Source organism: Chelonoidis abingdonii, chromosome 26 (genome assembly GCF_003597395.2).
Source record: "Chelonoidis abingdonii isolate Lonesome George chromosome 26, CheloAbing_2.0, whole genome shotgun sequence".
Taxonomy (NCBI): domain Eukaryota; kingdom Metazoa; phylum Chordata; order Testudines; family Testudinidae; genus Chelonoidis; species Chelonoidis abingdonii.
The window spans coordinates 6,337,296-6,351,834 of record NC_133794.1 but is presented as its reverse complement, the minus strand read 5'-3'; the positions used below and the strand labels follow the sequence as shown (position 1 = coordinate 6,351,834).

The 14,539-nt window shown below is 63.5% G+C and overlaps 2 protein-coding genes across 2 annotated transcripts in view; one reads left to right on the top strand and one right to left on the bottom strand.

The window, feature by feature from the left end:
- The first annotated feature begins 3,591 nt into the window (after nucleotides 1–3,591).
- On the top strand, nucleotides 3,592–5,728 carry PPAN (peter pan homolog). The gene is made up of 5 exons (XM_075060990.1): nucleotides 3,592–3,821; nucleotides 4,026–4,104; nucleotides 4,242–4,371; nucleotides 4,514–4,671; nucleotides 5,225–5,728. The coding sequence occupies exons 1-5, from the start codon at nucleotides 3,786–3,788 to the stop codon at nucleotides 5,638–5,640; spliced, it is 819 nt and encodes a 272-aa protein (XP_074917091.1). The 5' UTR covers nucleotides 3,592–3,785; the 3' UTR covers nucleotides 5,641–5,728.
- A 3,934-nt stretch (nucleotides 5,729–9,662) lies between these two features.
- EIF3G (eukaryotic translation initiation factor 3 subunit G) overlaps nucleotides 9,663–14,539 on the bottom strand; it is a 7,449-nt gene continuing 2,572 nt past the window's right edge. Inside the window, exons 3-10 of the mRNA XM_075061236.1 lie at nucleotides 13,784–13,982; nucleotides 13,613–13,701; nucleotides 13,110–13,169; nucleotides 12,546–12,650; nucleotides 12,110–12,299; nucleotides 10,331–10,438; nucleotides 9,907–10,043; nucleotides 9,663–9,776 (exon numbers count right to left, since the gene is read on the bottom strand). Of these exons, the coding sequence (XP_074917337.1) occupies nucleotides 9,666–9,776; nucleotides 9,907–10,043; nucleotides 10,331–10,438; nucleotides 12,110–12,299; nucleotides 12,546–12,650; nucleotides 13,110–13,169; nucleotides 13,613–13,701; nucleotides 13,784–13,982 (999 nt within the window). The 3' untranslated portion in view covers nucleotides 9,663–9,665. The remainder of the gene's footprint in view (nucleotides 9,777–9,906; nucleotides 10,044–10,330; nucleotides 10,439–12,109; nucleotides 12,300–12,545; nucleotides 12,651–13,109; nucleotides 13,170–13,612; nucleotides 13,702–13,783; nucleotides 13,983–14,539) is intronic.

Here is a 14,539-nt window from a genome sequence, read left to right as displayed (position 1 = left end):
CGGGCTCAGCGTCCAGAGAGGGGAAGCAGGGATGTGGGGGATGGGCTGTGCTCCTTGTCGCGCTGGCAGGGCCTGACTGGGGCGACCAGCCTCGAGGAGCGGCCGGGAGCTGGGTTGAATACATCGGCTCCTGGACCGTTCCCCAACGTCCTTACTCTGATTGCAGGCTCTCCCGCTGGAGATCTGCTAAGCTGGTCATCTGTCTGCCTTACTAGCCCTTCTGGTGTGGAGCTTGGTTCCCTCGCCTCTGTTCAGAGACCCTGCCTGTAGAGCTGGGTGTGGTGCGTGACTTTCTGTCTCTTCTCCAGAGCCTGAGGTGGTTGCTGTGGGGGCGCAAAGGGTCTAGCGCTGCAGGAGAAGTTCAACATGAGGCTGGAGGACATCAAGTGAGCTGTGCCAATGTGAGGCGCTGGGCCTGCGGCAGGGCGGGCTGGGGAGTGGACATGCAGGGCAGCGATTGAGACCTCAGCGTGCGGTAGAGTAGCCTGCAACGTCCATGGGCATACCTGCGTTGCCGTGTTCTTGTGCCGTGGAGCTGAGGGGGCCCTGAGGCTGTCATGTATGAAGCAGATTGGTTAGAGTGGGGAATGGTGGGACTGGAGAAACTTGGGTTTTCCCGGTCTTGGGAGCGGAAGTGGGGACTGGTGTGTAGCGCATAGGGGCTGGGAGCAGATCTGGGTTCTCTCCTCGGCTCTGGGAGGTGGGTGGTTTAGTGAGTTAGAGAGAGGGTGGGGTGGGAGCAAGGACGCCGGAGTTCTCTACCTTGGCTCTGGCGGGGAGCACAGTCTCTGTGAATGCCTTTTTTCAGCCCCAGGCCCAGGGTGTGTGTGGCAGGTTAGGCGCGAGACTTGCTGTTTCTCAGGTGCGGAAGAAGCACTCGCTGAAGGATTTTGTGGCCGGATGGCAGGGCCCTGGGTGTGACGGGCACTTCTGGTCCTTCACCAAATTCCCCACCAATGCTCAACTTCGTAAGTGGTACGGCGGAGGCTGGGGGTGATTTTGGGAGAGCCTGTGGCGGCTGTGGGGGAAATTCCTCAGTCGCCAGCTCCATGCCTTGGTCAGGCTGGAACAGCTGCCTGGGTTCAGAAGTGGCAGGCCTTTCCCCATGGCTGAAGCTGGCCTTTGCTGATTGCTTGAGCCTCTTTGTGCCTGCCACCACCTTTCCTCTACTGGCCTGGTCCGAAGCACGGCGCCGGCGTTGTCCGGCATGTGCCCTGAGCTGGAGTGCAGGGGAGGTGTGTGCCTGGCTGGGTGCCCCCGTCTTAGTCCAGTGACGTTCCTTCCCCTGCGGCTCTCCTAGGGTGGGGCTCGGCGCCGGATGCAGGCTATGAAGCAAATCTTACCTGAGCACGCGCACGTGATTTCAGATACGGGGGCACACGGGGGTTGTGTGTGGGGCCAGGCTTGAGGCGGCAGCAGGGGGTCGTGGGGGGTGGGGAACAGGGTGTGTATGGGATACAGGGGCTCACAGGGGTAGTGTGGGGGCAGTGGGGGGGCCAAGGGGGTGTTGTGGCTCACCAGGGGGTAAGTGTGGGGGGACAGGGGGGCCCCTGTGTGTGGAGGGGGCATTAGGGGGTATAGGGCCCAGGGGGTAGTGTGGGGCAGTGGGGGGCACAGGGGGTAGGGATACACGGTAGGTGTGGGGGGCCAGGGGGTAGGTGGGGTGGGGCACGGCGTCAGCCGCCCCCTTAGCTTACGGAAGCGCCCGGATACCCTTTAGACGGCGGACAGCCGGAAGTGCCCGGCGCGCTGAGGCTGCAGCACGCTGCTGGGCCGGAATGCCGTGTCCACGCGGGGAGCGGCGGGCTGGCGTGCGGGATGGGGCGCGAGAGCAAAGTGCGGGGGGTCGGGGCCCGTGGGGGGGCCGCTGAGGGGGGGCATGGGGGTCCATGGGCGTGGGGGGGGAGGTGGGTCCCGGGGGGATGGGAGAGGAGGGGAGTAGGAGATTTCAAGGGGGTTGTGAGCTGGGGGAGCCGTGGGGGTGCTGGAACGTGGGGAGGATCTGGTGGAGGGGGTGGGATCCCCGGGGGGAGGAAGCACGAGCGGGGAGGGGAAAATGGGATCTGGGGGGGAGGGGAGTCTGGGATCCGGGGGGAGGGGCTCGTGGGGTTGAGGGGAGGTGGGATCTGGGGGGAGGGAGCACGGGGGGAGGGAGGTGGGAAGCCCGGGGGGGAGGGGAGAGAGATTCAAGGGGTGTGATGCTGGGGGACGTGGGTGGTTGCTGGAGTGGGGAGGATCTGGGTGAGGGCGGTGCGATCCGGGGGGAGGGGCTCGTGGGGTGGAGGAGGTGGATCCGGGGAGGGAAGCACGAGGGGGGGGAGGGACAATGGGATCTGTGGGGGAGGGGAGGTGGATCCGGGGGGAGGGGAGCACGGGGGAGGGAAAGGGATCCTGGGGGGGAGGAGGGGAGGTGGATTCCGGGGGGGAGGAAGCACGAGGGGGGAGGAATGGGATCTCGGGGGGATGGGGCTCATGGGGTGGAGCTGGGAGATGGGCTCTGGGGGGAGAGGGAGAGGAGATTTCAGGGTTGATGGCTTGGGGGGACTGGACGTGGGGGGCCTGTGACCCTGCCCCTCCTCGACAGACAAGAACCAGCCGCCGGCGCGCGGGCGGCTGCCGCAGCGGCCCAGGAGCAGGTTTGCCTTCGCCTACACTCTTCGTCTTCCACGTGGCGGCGGTGGCCCGGGCCTGAGACTTCATCTGGACGTGCGCGGGTGAATGGAGCCTTCACAGCCTAGACACCTGCAGGTGAGCTCCCCACTGCTGGCGCCTACACCCAGGTCCCGCCCTTGCTTGCTAGGTCTGCGATGTCTGCGGGTCTGTGGATCCCAGGTTTTGAATTCAGTGCGCGCAGGCAGACTCTGGGTTTGTCCTATGCAGGAGGGTGCGGGGTTAGTGAGTTAGGAGAGGTGGGGTGGGAGCAAGGACGCCGGAGTTCTCTACTGCTCTGGCGGGGAGCACAGCTCTGTGAATGCCTTTCAGCCCCAGGCCCAGGGTGTGTGTGGAGGTAGCGCGAGACTGCTGTTCTCAGGTGCGAAGAAGCACTCGTGAGGATTTTGTCCGTGGCAGGGCCTGGGTGTGACGGGCACTTCTGTCCTTCACCAATCCACCAATGCTCAACGTAAGTGGTACGGCGGAGGCTGGGGGATTTTGGGAGAGCTGTGGCGGCTGTGGGGGAAATTCCTCAGTCGCCAGCTCATGCCTTGGTAGGCTGGAAGCTCTGGTTCAGAAGTGGCAGCCTTTCCCATGGCTGAAGCTGGCTTGCTGATTGCTTGAGCTCTTTGTGCCTCCACACTTCCTCTACTGCCTGGTCCGAAGCAGGCGCCGGCGTTGTCCGGCATGTGCCCTGAGCTGGAGTGCAGGGAGGTGTGTGCCTGGCTGGGTGCCCGTCTTAGTCAGTGACGTTCTTCCTGGGCTCTCCTAGGGTGGGGCGCGCCGGATGCAGGCTGATGAAGCAAATCTACCTGAGCACCTTGCCCGTGATTCAGTTTCCAAATAAATCGCAACTGATGCACTCGTCGCTGGGCAGCCTGCTTAGCATCGAGCCTGGACATAGGGGGGCTGGTGGGTTGGAGCAGGGGGGCTGGAAGCCAGGACTCCTGGGTTCTCTCCCTGGCTCTGGGAGGGGAGTGGGGGCTGGTGGGTCAGTGCAGGGCTCTGCCAGGTTGTTGTGTGACGGGCTGGGTTTTCCCCGCAGGGACATTAACCTTTCAGAGAGTGAGGCCGAGCAGGACGGGACCCACAATATCCTGGAGCTGCCCCAGGTGTACGCGGGCCGGGGGAACATGAAGGCCCAGCAGAGTGCTGTGCGGCTCACTGAGGTGTGTGCTGCCCACAGGGGCGGAGCCAGGGGCAGGGGGCGGAGCCAGTTGGCACGGTGTGATGACAACAGAGACCTTGATAGAACCATGATCTTCAAAGTAAAGGTTCTGATCCGGCCAGGGGGGCTCCACACCCGCTTGCTCTGCCTGAGCTCCCACCTGTGACCTGCCCTTGTCTGATGGATTCTGTCGCCTCCCTCACAGATCGGGCCCCGAATGACCCTGCAGCTCATCAAGGTGGAGGAAGGGTTGAACCAGGGCAACGTGCTCTATCACAGCTTCAGTAAGTGCCCGGTCGGCGCCCATCATCCCCCTCTGGGTCCGCCAGGCCCTCGTCACTCCCGTTCTCCGCCAGTGAGTGGCGAGTTCGAATCCCTGGGCTCTGTCCCCACTGAGCCCCTCCCCCTTTCTCCCCTCCAGTTCTCAAGACGGAGGAGGAGCTCCGGGTAGCCCTGGCCAGGAAGGAGGAGCGGCTGCGGCTGAAGGCAGAGCGGCGCTGTAGGCAAGAGGCCAATGTGCAGCGCAAGAAGGAGCAGCGGGAGGCCCACAGGTGAGCGGGAGGCCCCACCATCCCTGTCCTGTCTGGGGGCAACAGCTGGCTGGGGTTGGTGGTGGGCTTGAGGGAGAGGAGCCTGGTGCATGCTGGGAGTTGTAGTCCCCTCGGGGCCTGACGCTGGTGCTTTGGGGTGCAGGAAGCAGAGCCTGGCAGGGATCAAGAAGCAGCACCAGGGGGAAGATGGCGACAGTGGTGCTGAGGATCCTGGGCTGCCAGAGGACCAGGACCCAGCCAACCAATCAGACGATGACATGGAATATTACCGGCAGGAAGTGGGCGAGGAGCCTGACGCAGGTGAGTCGTGACCCCAGACAAACTGTGCTCGGACCTGGGCTGCTGGCACCGCTCCCAGCCTTGGGGATGGGGGAGCTGGGGTCCCCGAGTCTCCACGCCGGGTGCAGCTGATGATGCGAATCTTCCTGAGCGTGTTCTGTGAGTTCAGTTCAAAGTAAACGCACTGATGCATCTGGCAGAGCCCTGTCCCTAGCCCCACGGACTGCCCTGGGTCTAGCCCCCCTAGCTGTGCAGTGCCTTGCAGCTGGTCCAGCTTAGGCTGGGATTGCTGGAATTGAAGCCTAGCTTTGGGGATGTGGGGGGAGGGTTCCCATCTTCAGCCAGCTCTGCCCTCTGAGCCCCTGGGGCTCAGGCGGGGTGGGGACAGAGCACGGATCCCTTGGTGGCTGGTTCTGGTAACGCACCGTGGGGCCATCTTGCAGCCCCGGTGCCTAGTGGGTGGGTGATTGCCTGGTGCCTCATTTCCTCTGCCCTAGGGGGCCCTATTCCCTATCCATGGGGCCCTGCCTGTCCTGGATCATGACTCTCCTCCCTGGTTCTCCCGCATCTCTAGATCTGTTCCCCAAACGTGTGAAGAGGAAACCTGGGCCCCTGTGCTCCCCCCAGCCCAGCAAGAGACTCAGACCCAGCCAGCCTGGGGAGCAGCCTGCAAGCCGCAAGGCAAAGCACAGGAGACCCCTTGGCCAGCCGCAGAGGGGCGGGCGCAGCCCCAGGGAGCCCGGGAACTCTCAAAGGCCTGGCCAGCAGAACGACCCACGGAGCCCTAAGGGCCGCGGGCAGCAGCGAGGTGCACAGACTCCCAAGCCAAGAGGACCCAGGCATCCGGGGCAGCAGGGAACCAAGCGAGGCCCTAGGCTCCGTGGCTCCAAGTTCAAAGGGCCGGGGAAGCTGGGGCTGCGGAGGAAGCAGGCAGCTCAGAGGAAGGGGGGGTGCCAGAGGCCCAGGGCCCCCAAGAAGGGGCAGCCCTAACCCCCCACCACGGACATCTGCCTTGTTCATAGACTGGGGGAAGTGGGGGAGGGTGGCTGTTCAATACACCACTCTGCATTGCCCCGTGGTCTGTGTGTGCTGGTGCTGTGTGCGGGGGGGGGTGCCCTCCCCTCCCAGCCAGGTCCAGAGTGGCCCCCGCTCAGACCGGGCCAGTGCTGCAGGCTGGGTGCTGCCAGCCTCTGAGCTGCGCTGGGGGCAGGACGGGATGTCTGGGAAGTTCCTTGCCCCTCCCCGATGTGGCTGGAGGCTGAGGCATGGGCTGTCAGGGCAGGGTGCTAGGCCCTCCCACTACCCTCCAGCTTGTGGGGAAGAGGTGGAGCAGCAGCTTCAGGCTGCAGCCAGCAGGAAGTAACGCCCTGCTACTGCTTCCCTCTTCAGCCTGCGGTGGGTCCTGCTGCTCCTGGGGCACAGCGCCAGGTGAGGGGGGCTGGGGGGCATTTCTGGGTATTCTCTGGCCGGGGGCTTTAAGCCAGGGTGTCATGCTGCACTGATTGCTGAGGGGGTTGGGTGGGCGATGCCATGGCCTGCTGCTCTCCTGAGGGCCCCTGGAGCAGCATCCCCCCATCCATGGTGCTGGGGGGGGGGTGTGTGTGGGGATATGGTTCTGGCCCTAGAGCCCCCCTTGGTAGTGTGGGTGCGTGGGGGGAGAGCTCACTTCAAGTCTCCTGGTTAACGTTGCTGAACAATTACGGAACGGGCTCGTTTGGCACCTGCCTGCTTTGCCCACTGCTTGCAGGAAGGGCAGCCCCTTAGAGTGAGCGGGTGGGGGCTTGGCACCAGGGGGCACTGGCAGCCCCCCAGCAGCTCCCTTCTCCCCTAAGTTCCCTGTGCTGCAGCCACCCAGCAGGCTCCCAATTGCTGGCATGTGCTGCTCCTGGCAGCCTCCTGCCTGCTGTATGGGGGGAGGGGGGAAATGGGGGCTAATGTCAGGGTGTCCTCCTGCACCCCACTTACCCCATTTCCATAGTGTGGGGAGGGACACGGCAGGGTTCAGGCAGGTCTCAGCAAGCTGATCTAAGTAACAAGGCCATGTGCTTAGAGTGAGGTCAGCTGCAACGGGAACGTGCCTCTCAGGCTGTGGCTGCATTCAAAGCGCTGCTGCGGGAGCACTTTGAAGTGCGCGTGTGGTCGCTGGCTCCCAGCGCTGCAGGTCCTCCTCCACCTCCCCGAGGGGATTGGCTCCCAGCGCTGAGGCACTGGTTACACTGGTGCTTTGCTGCGCTCAGGGGGGTTCACCCTGAGCGAGAAAGGTGCAGCGCTGTAAAGCACCCATGTCGCACTATGGATATAGTCTTTTGTCTGGTGAAAAAGATTTCCCTGGAACTCAACCCCCCATTTACATTATTCTTATGTGGAAATTGGATTCGCTTAACATAGTTTCACTTAAGTCACATTTTTCAGGAACAGAACCATGTGAAGTGAGGAGTTACTGTCCTCAGCTGCAGCCTGCTGGTCCCTCAGGCCTGAGACAGTCCAGCTGCTCTCACCTGCAGTGGCCTGGGTGGGGGGAACATGATGCAGGGGGCTGGCCATGGCAGCAGCTGCACTGGGTGCACCCCATGTTAAACCTGCACTGGCTGGGCCCCTCCAGCTGCAGCAAGCTGGGGAACAGACCTGCCAGCGCAGCCTGTTCTCACCACCCAGCATGTGAGTCACACCCACGTCTCTCCACCTAGGCAGGGACCCTCGGTCACTTCGCAGCCTGTTCTCACCACCCAGCATGAGAGTCACACCCACGTCTCTCCACCTAGGCAGGGACCCTCGGTGACTTCGCACCCTGCTACTGCAGCAAGCTGGGGAACAGACCTGCCAGCGCAGCCTGTTCTCACCACCCAGCATGTGAGTCACACCCACGTCTCTCCACCTAGGCAGGGACCCTCGGTCACTTCGCAGCCTGTTCTCACCACCCAGCATGAGAGTCACACCCACGTCTCTCCACCTAGGCAGGGACCCTCGGTGACTTCGCACCCTGCTACTGCAGCAAGCTGGGGAACAGACCTGCCAGCGCAGCCTGTTCTCACCACCCAGCATGTGAGTCACACCCACGTCTCTCCACCTAGGCAGGGACCCTCGGTCACTTCGCAGCCTGTTCTCACCACCCAGCATGAGAGTCACACCCACGTCTCTCCACCTAGGCAGGGACCCTCGGTGACTTCGCACCCTGCTACTGCAGCAAGCTGGGGAACAGACCTGCCAGCGCAGCCTGTTCTCACCACCCAGCATGTGAGTCACACCCACGTCTCTCCACCTAGGCAGGGACCCTCGGTCACTTCGCAGCCTGTTCTCACCACCCAGCATGAGAGTCACACCCACGTCTCTCCACCTAGGCAGGGACCCTCGGTGACTTCGCACCCTGCTACTGCAGCAAGCTGGGGAACAGACCTGCCAGCGCAGCCTGTTCTCACCACCCAGCATGTGAGTCACACCCACGTCTCTCCACCTAGGCAGGGACCCTCGGTCACTTCGCAGCCTGTTCTCACCACCCAGCATGAGAGTCACACCCACGTCTCTCCACCTAGGCAGGGACCCTCGGTGACTTCGCACCCTGCTACTGCAGCAAGCTGGGGAACAGACCTGCCAGCGCAGCCTGTTCTCACCACCCAGCATGTGAGTCACACCCACGTCTCTCCACCTAGGCAGGGACCCTCGGTCACTTCGCAGCCTGTTCTCACCACCCAGCATGAGAGTCACACCCACGTCTCTCCACCTAGGCAGGGACCCTCGGTGACTTCGCACCCTGCTACTGCAGCAAGCTGGGGAACAGACCTGCCAGCGCAGCCTGTTCTCACCACCCAGCATGTGAGTCACACCCACGTCTCTCCACCTAGGCAGGGACCCTCGGTCACTTCGCAGCCTGTTCTCACCACCCAGCATGAGAGTCACACCCACGTCTCTCCACCTAGGCAGGGACCCTCGGTGACTTCGCACCCTGCTACTGCAGCAAGCTGGGGAACAGACCTGCCAGCGCAGCCTGTTCTCACCACCCAGCATGTGAGTCACACCCACGTCTCTCCACCTAGGCAGGGACCCTCGGTCACTTCGCAGCCTGTTCTCACCACCCAGCATGAGAGTCACACCCACGTCTCTCCACCTAGGCAGGGACCCTCGGTGACTTCGCACCCTGCTACTGCAGCAAGCTGGGGAACAGACCTGCCAGCGCAGCCTGTTCTCACCACCCAGCATGTGAGTCACACCCACGTCTCTCCACCTAGGCAGGGACCCTCGGTCACTTCGCAGCCTGTTCTCACCACCCAGCATGAGAGTCACACCCACGTCTCTCCACCTAGGCAGGGACCCTCGGTGACTTCGCACCCTGCTACTGCAGCAAGCTGGGGAACAGACCTGCCAGCGCAGCCTGTTCTCACCACCCAGCATGTGAGTCACACCCACGTCTCTCCACCTAGGCAGGGACCCTCGGTCACTTCGCAGCCTGTTCTCACCACCCAGCATGAGAGTCACACCCACGTCTCTCCACCTAGGCAGGGACCCTCGGTGACTTCGCACCCTGCTACTGCAGCAAGCTGGGGAACAGACCTGCCAGCGCAGCCTGTTCTCACCACCCAGCATGTGAGTCACACCCACGTCTCTCCACCTAGGCAGGGACCCTCGGTCACTTCGCAGCCTGTTCTCACCACCCAGCATGAGAGTCACACCCACGTCTCTCCACCTAGGCAGGGACCCTCGGTGACTTCGCACCCTGCTACTGCAGCAAGCTGGGGAACAGACCTGCCAGCGCAGCCTGTTCTCACCACCCAGCATGTGAGTCACACCCACGTCTCTCCACCTAGGCAGGGACCCTCGGTCACTTCGCAGCCTGTTCTCACCACCCAGCATGAGAGTCACACCCACGTCTCTCCACCTAGGCAGGGACCCTCGGTGACTTCGCACCCTGCTACTGCAGCAAGCTGGGGAACAGACCTGCCAGCGCAGCCTGTTCTCACCACCCAGCATGTGAGTCACACCCACGTNCCCCCCGCCCCCCCACATTCAGCCCAGCCAGGCACTCACTTGGCCCACTCCACGTTGAGGATGAGGTGGTCGTAGCCGAAGCCGGAGACGCCAGCAATGGCACGGGCAGCATCCTCACGCCGGTGGAAGCTGATGAAGGCAAAGCCCTGGGGGAGGAAGCAGGTGGTGAGAGCCGAGTGGGGGCTCACTCCAGACCCTGGGACCCCCAGAAAGAAGGGGGAGTTGGGGGGACAGTGCCTGGCATGGCCTGGTTCCACCCCACTCCCAAGGCCTCACCTTGGACTGCCCCGTGGTCTTGTCCTTGGCCAGGTAGATCCTGGAGATGGAGCCGAAGGGGCGGAACAGCTCCTGCAGGTCGGTCTCCCGCGTGTCCTCCGACAGGTTGGTGACCCGGATGGTGGCGTTGTCATCGGCTGGGGAGAGGGGGGTGGGTCAGGGCAGCCAGCAGCGTGGCGCTGCCAGAGCCCTGGGGAGCCCAGGCTGGGCGAGTGGGGAACGGTCCAGAGTGAGTCACACGCACCCTGCAGAAGGTGCCGTCAGCCCCACTGCACGTGGGGAACCGAGGCACAGAGCTGGGAGGGGGGCCCTGAGTCCAGGCTGCCCTCCAAGGCAGTGGCGATAAGTGGAAAGGCCGCGGGTCTGCAGCCCAGGAGGTGTCTTGAGCCCTGCCCTGTGGTGGGCACCAGGCCCCAGCACTTACCACGGCGGTTGGGCTGCATGGACTCCCCGCGGCGACTGGCTCCGTCCCGCAGGCTGGGCGGGACATACTTCCCCGTCTTGCTCTGCTGGGCCTGGACTGGCTCCGGTTCTGGGAGAGCAGGAACACGGGGCTTTGAGTGGTGCCCAGATCCCACCCATCGCCCACCTCCAGGGACCTGCCTGCCCCATAGCGAACACTGGGGAGCCCCACTGCACCCCCTCCCTAGGGACCTTCCAACCCCTCAGCCAACACTGAGGAGCCCCTGCTTTACCCTCCTCCCCAGGGACCTGCCAGCCCCTCAGCCCCCGCTGCACCCCCCACCCGGGGACCTACCAGCCCCTTAGCCCCCACTGTACCCCCCCCCGGGGACCTGCCAGCCCCTCAGCCCCACTGGGGAGCCCCCACTGCACGCACACACACACCCCCCCCTGGGGACCTGCCAGCCCCTCAGCCACCACTGGGTGGCCCAGCTGCGTGCCCGCCCCCCAGGACCCTAAGAGCCTTTAAGCCAGTTGGCAGAGAAGCACCCAAACAGCATCTGAAAGCTCCACAATCACCAGCGACCCGCTGTCTGGCTGGGCTGCATGTGACCAATTGTGCGCACCGAAAACAAGTTCTTAAAATCTCCCGTGGAGGCTGTGGCTCAACCCGCCTGCCTGAGGCCAAGGGACGGCCACTGCCCTGTCTGCAGGGACCAGGCTAGCAAGTGGAGGAGAAAGTGCCACAGCTCGCTGACAAGCAGATGACAACAGAAGGACAGTTGCATCTAAGGCAGGCAAAGTGATCACGCCAGCGGAGAGGCAAAAGGAGCCTGAGCTTGGCGCCTGCCCCCAAAGAACAAGCAGCTGGCAGAGGGGCTTTGCCTGGTTCGCTTTGCAGAGGTTTTGGGGATGGAAGGGGACAAGGGGGTCAGCGCCCTCTGGCTCTGCAGCCCTTGGATCCTAGGTGGTAGGGAGGCAGAGCAGGGAGTTTGCTGGAGGCAGGCAGGCTGGGGTAACACAGGGCTTCTGGGTCTGGGCTCCCCGAGGAGAGCGGCACGGTGCCGCAGCAGGATTTATGCACCAGGGCTGGCTGGGGCTCACACTTCAGGCACTGGCGGACGAGATTTGTAAGGGACTCAGAGCGAGATGCCTGGGAAGAAGCAGAGCTGGCCTCAGCTTGGAGATTTCTGTTGATTTTGGGTGAGGCAGCAGCAAAACTGCCCCGAAGTTGGAGCTGGTCAGATGGGGTCTGCACAGAGGAGGTGGCTGTGGAATGTGGGGCGCTGAGAGGAGAGCGGAGAGGGGGAGGCAGGAAACAGCGGCCCCGCAGCGACTCATGGCCTGAAAGCAGCAGCAGCAGCAGCCCGGGAGAAGGACAGGCAGCCAGGCTGAATGAGGGGGCACAGCTCCCAGGTTTCCCCAATCCCCACAGTGGGCCCCGCACGCCCAGACAGGGGGGTTCGAAGAATCCATCACCCCTTCTGAGACTGTGACTCGCACACAAGGGAGTCCCCACACTGGGTGACCCACTGGGCACAGATAGGCTTTGAAATACGTGCCTGAGCACAACCCGCCGAAGTACCAGCTGAGCTGGCGCGTGTGTAGAGGCAGGAGATTTATCCAAGAGATGGGCAAGGGGGCAGAGTCACACCCCCGCTGCACCCCCTCCCCCACTGCCTTCCCCTCAGCCTCCATTGGGGAGCCCTGCTGCTCCCCCCGCCCATCTCCCACCTGCCCTGTTCACCCCCCAGGCAGTGACCCTGCCCTGCCCTGCCCAGGGCCATGGGGCCGCCCGCACCTCCTGGAAGCTTCTCCTTCTCGCCCGTGGACAGGCCCAGCTGCTCAGCCAGCTCCTTCTGCATGGGGCCCAGCGTGTCCTTGTAGGGGCAGCGCGTCGTCCAGTGGTCGCCTTTGCAGATCCGGCACGACACGATCTTCTGCCCCTTAAGCTTGTTCATGGGGTCCTCCTCCTCCTGGCAGTTCAGGTCCTGCAGCAGACGGGGCAGCGCTGTCAGCCCCAGGGAGACCTCCCTGCTGGGAATGGAAGCCCCAACCCTCCACTGGGGCTCCCCCATCCCCCTATCCCTTCCCAAAGCCAGCGAGCCAATCCCAGAGTAGCCCAGCTCCACCCCCCTGGGCAGACGGACCCTGCCTGGTCCCCTCGAGATCCCATTAGCCACCCAGAGACCTACTTCACCCCCCCCAGATCCCCGGTCAGCCCAGCCCCCACTCACCTCCTTGCTGGTGATGAAGGTCATGAAAACGTCATCGCTCACTGTGGTCGTGGCCACATTGGGGCCTGGAGCATCAAACTCAGAGTTGCCGAATTTCTTCCAGTTCTGGGTGAGAGCCAATGGTCACAGCGGGTGTTGGGGAGCTGAGAGGCTGATGGAGCCATGCTCCCCTCTCCTCCCCCTGCATCACTTCCCTGGGCCTTGCCCCCTCTTGCAGGACATGACCCCAAGAGCCCCACAGGCATGGGAGCCCCAGCATGGCCAGCCCCTAGTAGCCCCACTGGCTCTGACCCCTTGCCCCAGCTCAGCAGCCCCCATTGCCCAGCAGAGGGTTAACCCAGCATGTGGGCAAGGGGCTCCCAGGAGAGCTGTGGGGACGGAGGGAGGGACAAGGGAGACCTGGCAGCGAGATGAGGGAGGATGCAGAGCCCTGGGGTGAGCTGGCAGGGCTGGCAAGCATTTCCCAGCTCCCTGCACAGACATTTACTAAGCCACCCCCAAGGCAATCGGCCTATGCTGATTAACCCCTCATGGCCCTGCTATCCCAGTGCAGAGCCCACTCACCTTCCGCCGTGCCACAGCCTTGGAAGCCTTCCTGGTCTCAATTCGGAAGGTGCGGATGATCTGCAGAGGAACGACAGAGCCAGTCGCTGAGCGCCATGGGGACAGGTGGGGTCACAGCCTGCCAAGGGGAGTGGTGCTGATGCTGGGCCCGCAACCAGATGCTCCAGTTGGAGACAAGCTTGGCTGCCCCGCCTGCATTCCAATGGGGTGAAAGGCCCCGCAGGACGGGAACCCCACCCATGGGTGCTCTGCGAGTGAGGGATTCCTAGTGGGGCCGGTCCTTCCAAGTAGGAGAAAGTGGAGGGATGGGAAAAGCAAACAAAGCTGCCCAGTCAGGGGAGCTCCACTGCTCAGGATGCATGGCCAAACCCCCGGGAAGAGGCTGTGGGGAGCGATCCAGCCCCGGGAATGGGATTTCGCAGCAGGAGCTGGGGAGGATTCCAGCCTGGAGCCCAGTGCACCGTGGGCCCCGCTGGCACCCAGTCCCCAGCCCCACCACTCACCTTCACCTTGCGCCCATCCTCCTCCTCCCGGTACTCGGTGATGGTTTTGATGTTCCCGTTGATGAGCTCTTTTGGGGACGGGAGGGGACCTGCAGAGCGAAGGGGGCAGGCTGGTGAGACAGCTGTGTGACTGGGTGTTCATGGCGTGGGGTCCCGTGATCCGGCTCTTACCTCCTTTCAGCAGCTCAACATCTGTGCTCAGGTCCCCGCTCAGGACGGTGTCCTTCAGCCCCCCGTTTGAGGGGGTGTCCTTTAGCCCTCCGCTCAGGGGAAGGTCTTTCAGGGGGAGGTCCCTCAGCAGCTCGCTCGTGATGCATTTGTCTGGGGAGGAGAAGCAGCTGTTATGCCTCTGCGAGATCTCAGAGCTGAGCTAACACTGGGGGGGTGGAGGGCCAGGAACGAAGTCCCCCCCACCCCCACCCCATGGCTGCACTGCCATCCCGGTTCGGGGCACACTCGAGCTCTGCCGCAGAGCCCCCGAGGGAATCTCACGTCCCAACAGGGGTGGGGGCCCCATGGGGAATCACCAGGCCCCCACGAGGGTGGCGCAAGGAGCAGAGCTGCCACGGGGGAAGGGGGAAACAAGCCTCCTGCGCAGGCTCCGACCGTGTTCCCTCTAATTTGTTCACGTCCACGTGCAGCAAGACAGGGGTGGGGCCGAGGGGTTCAGAGCAGGGCTGAGGGCTCTGGGGGGGGCTGTGGGGGAGGGGTTGGGGGTGCAGGAGGGTGCTGCGGGTTGGGACCAAGGGATTCAGAGGGCAGGAGGGGGCACAGGAGGGCTATCTCTGGGGGAGATTAAGAGCAGTGCTGAGGTGGGAAAAAGGGCAGGAGCCAAGGAGAAGGATGGGTGGGAGGCCTCCCACTATCTCTGGCCTAGGGCCCCAGGAAACCTTAATTCACCTCTATTCCTCTGTGTGTTTGCACGTG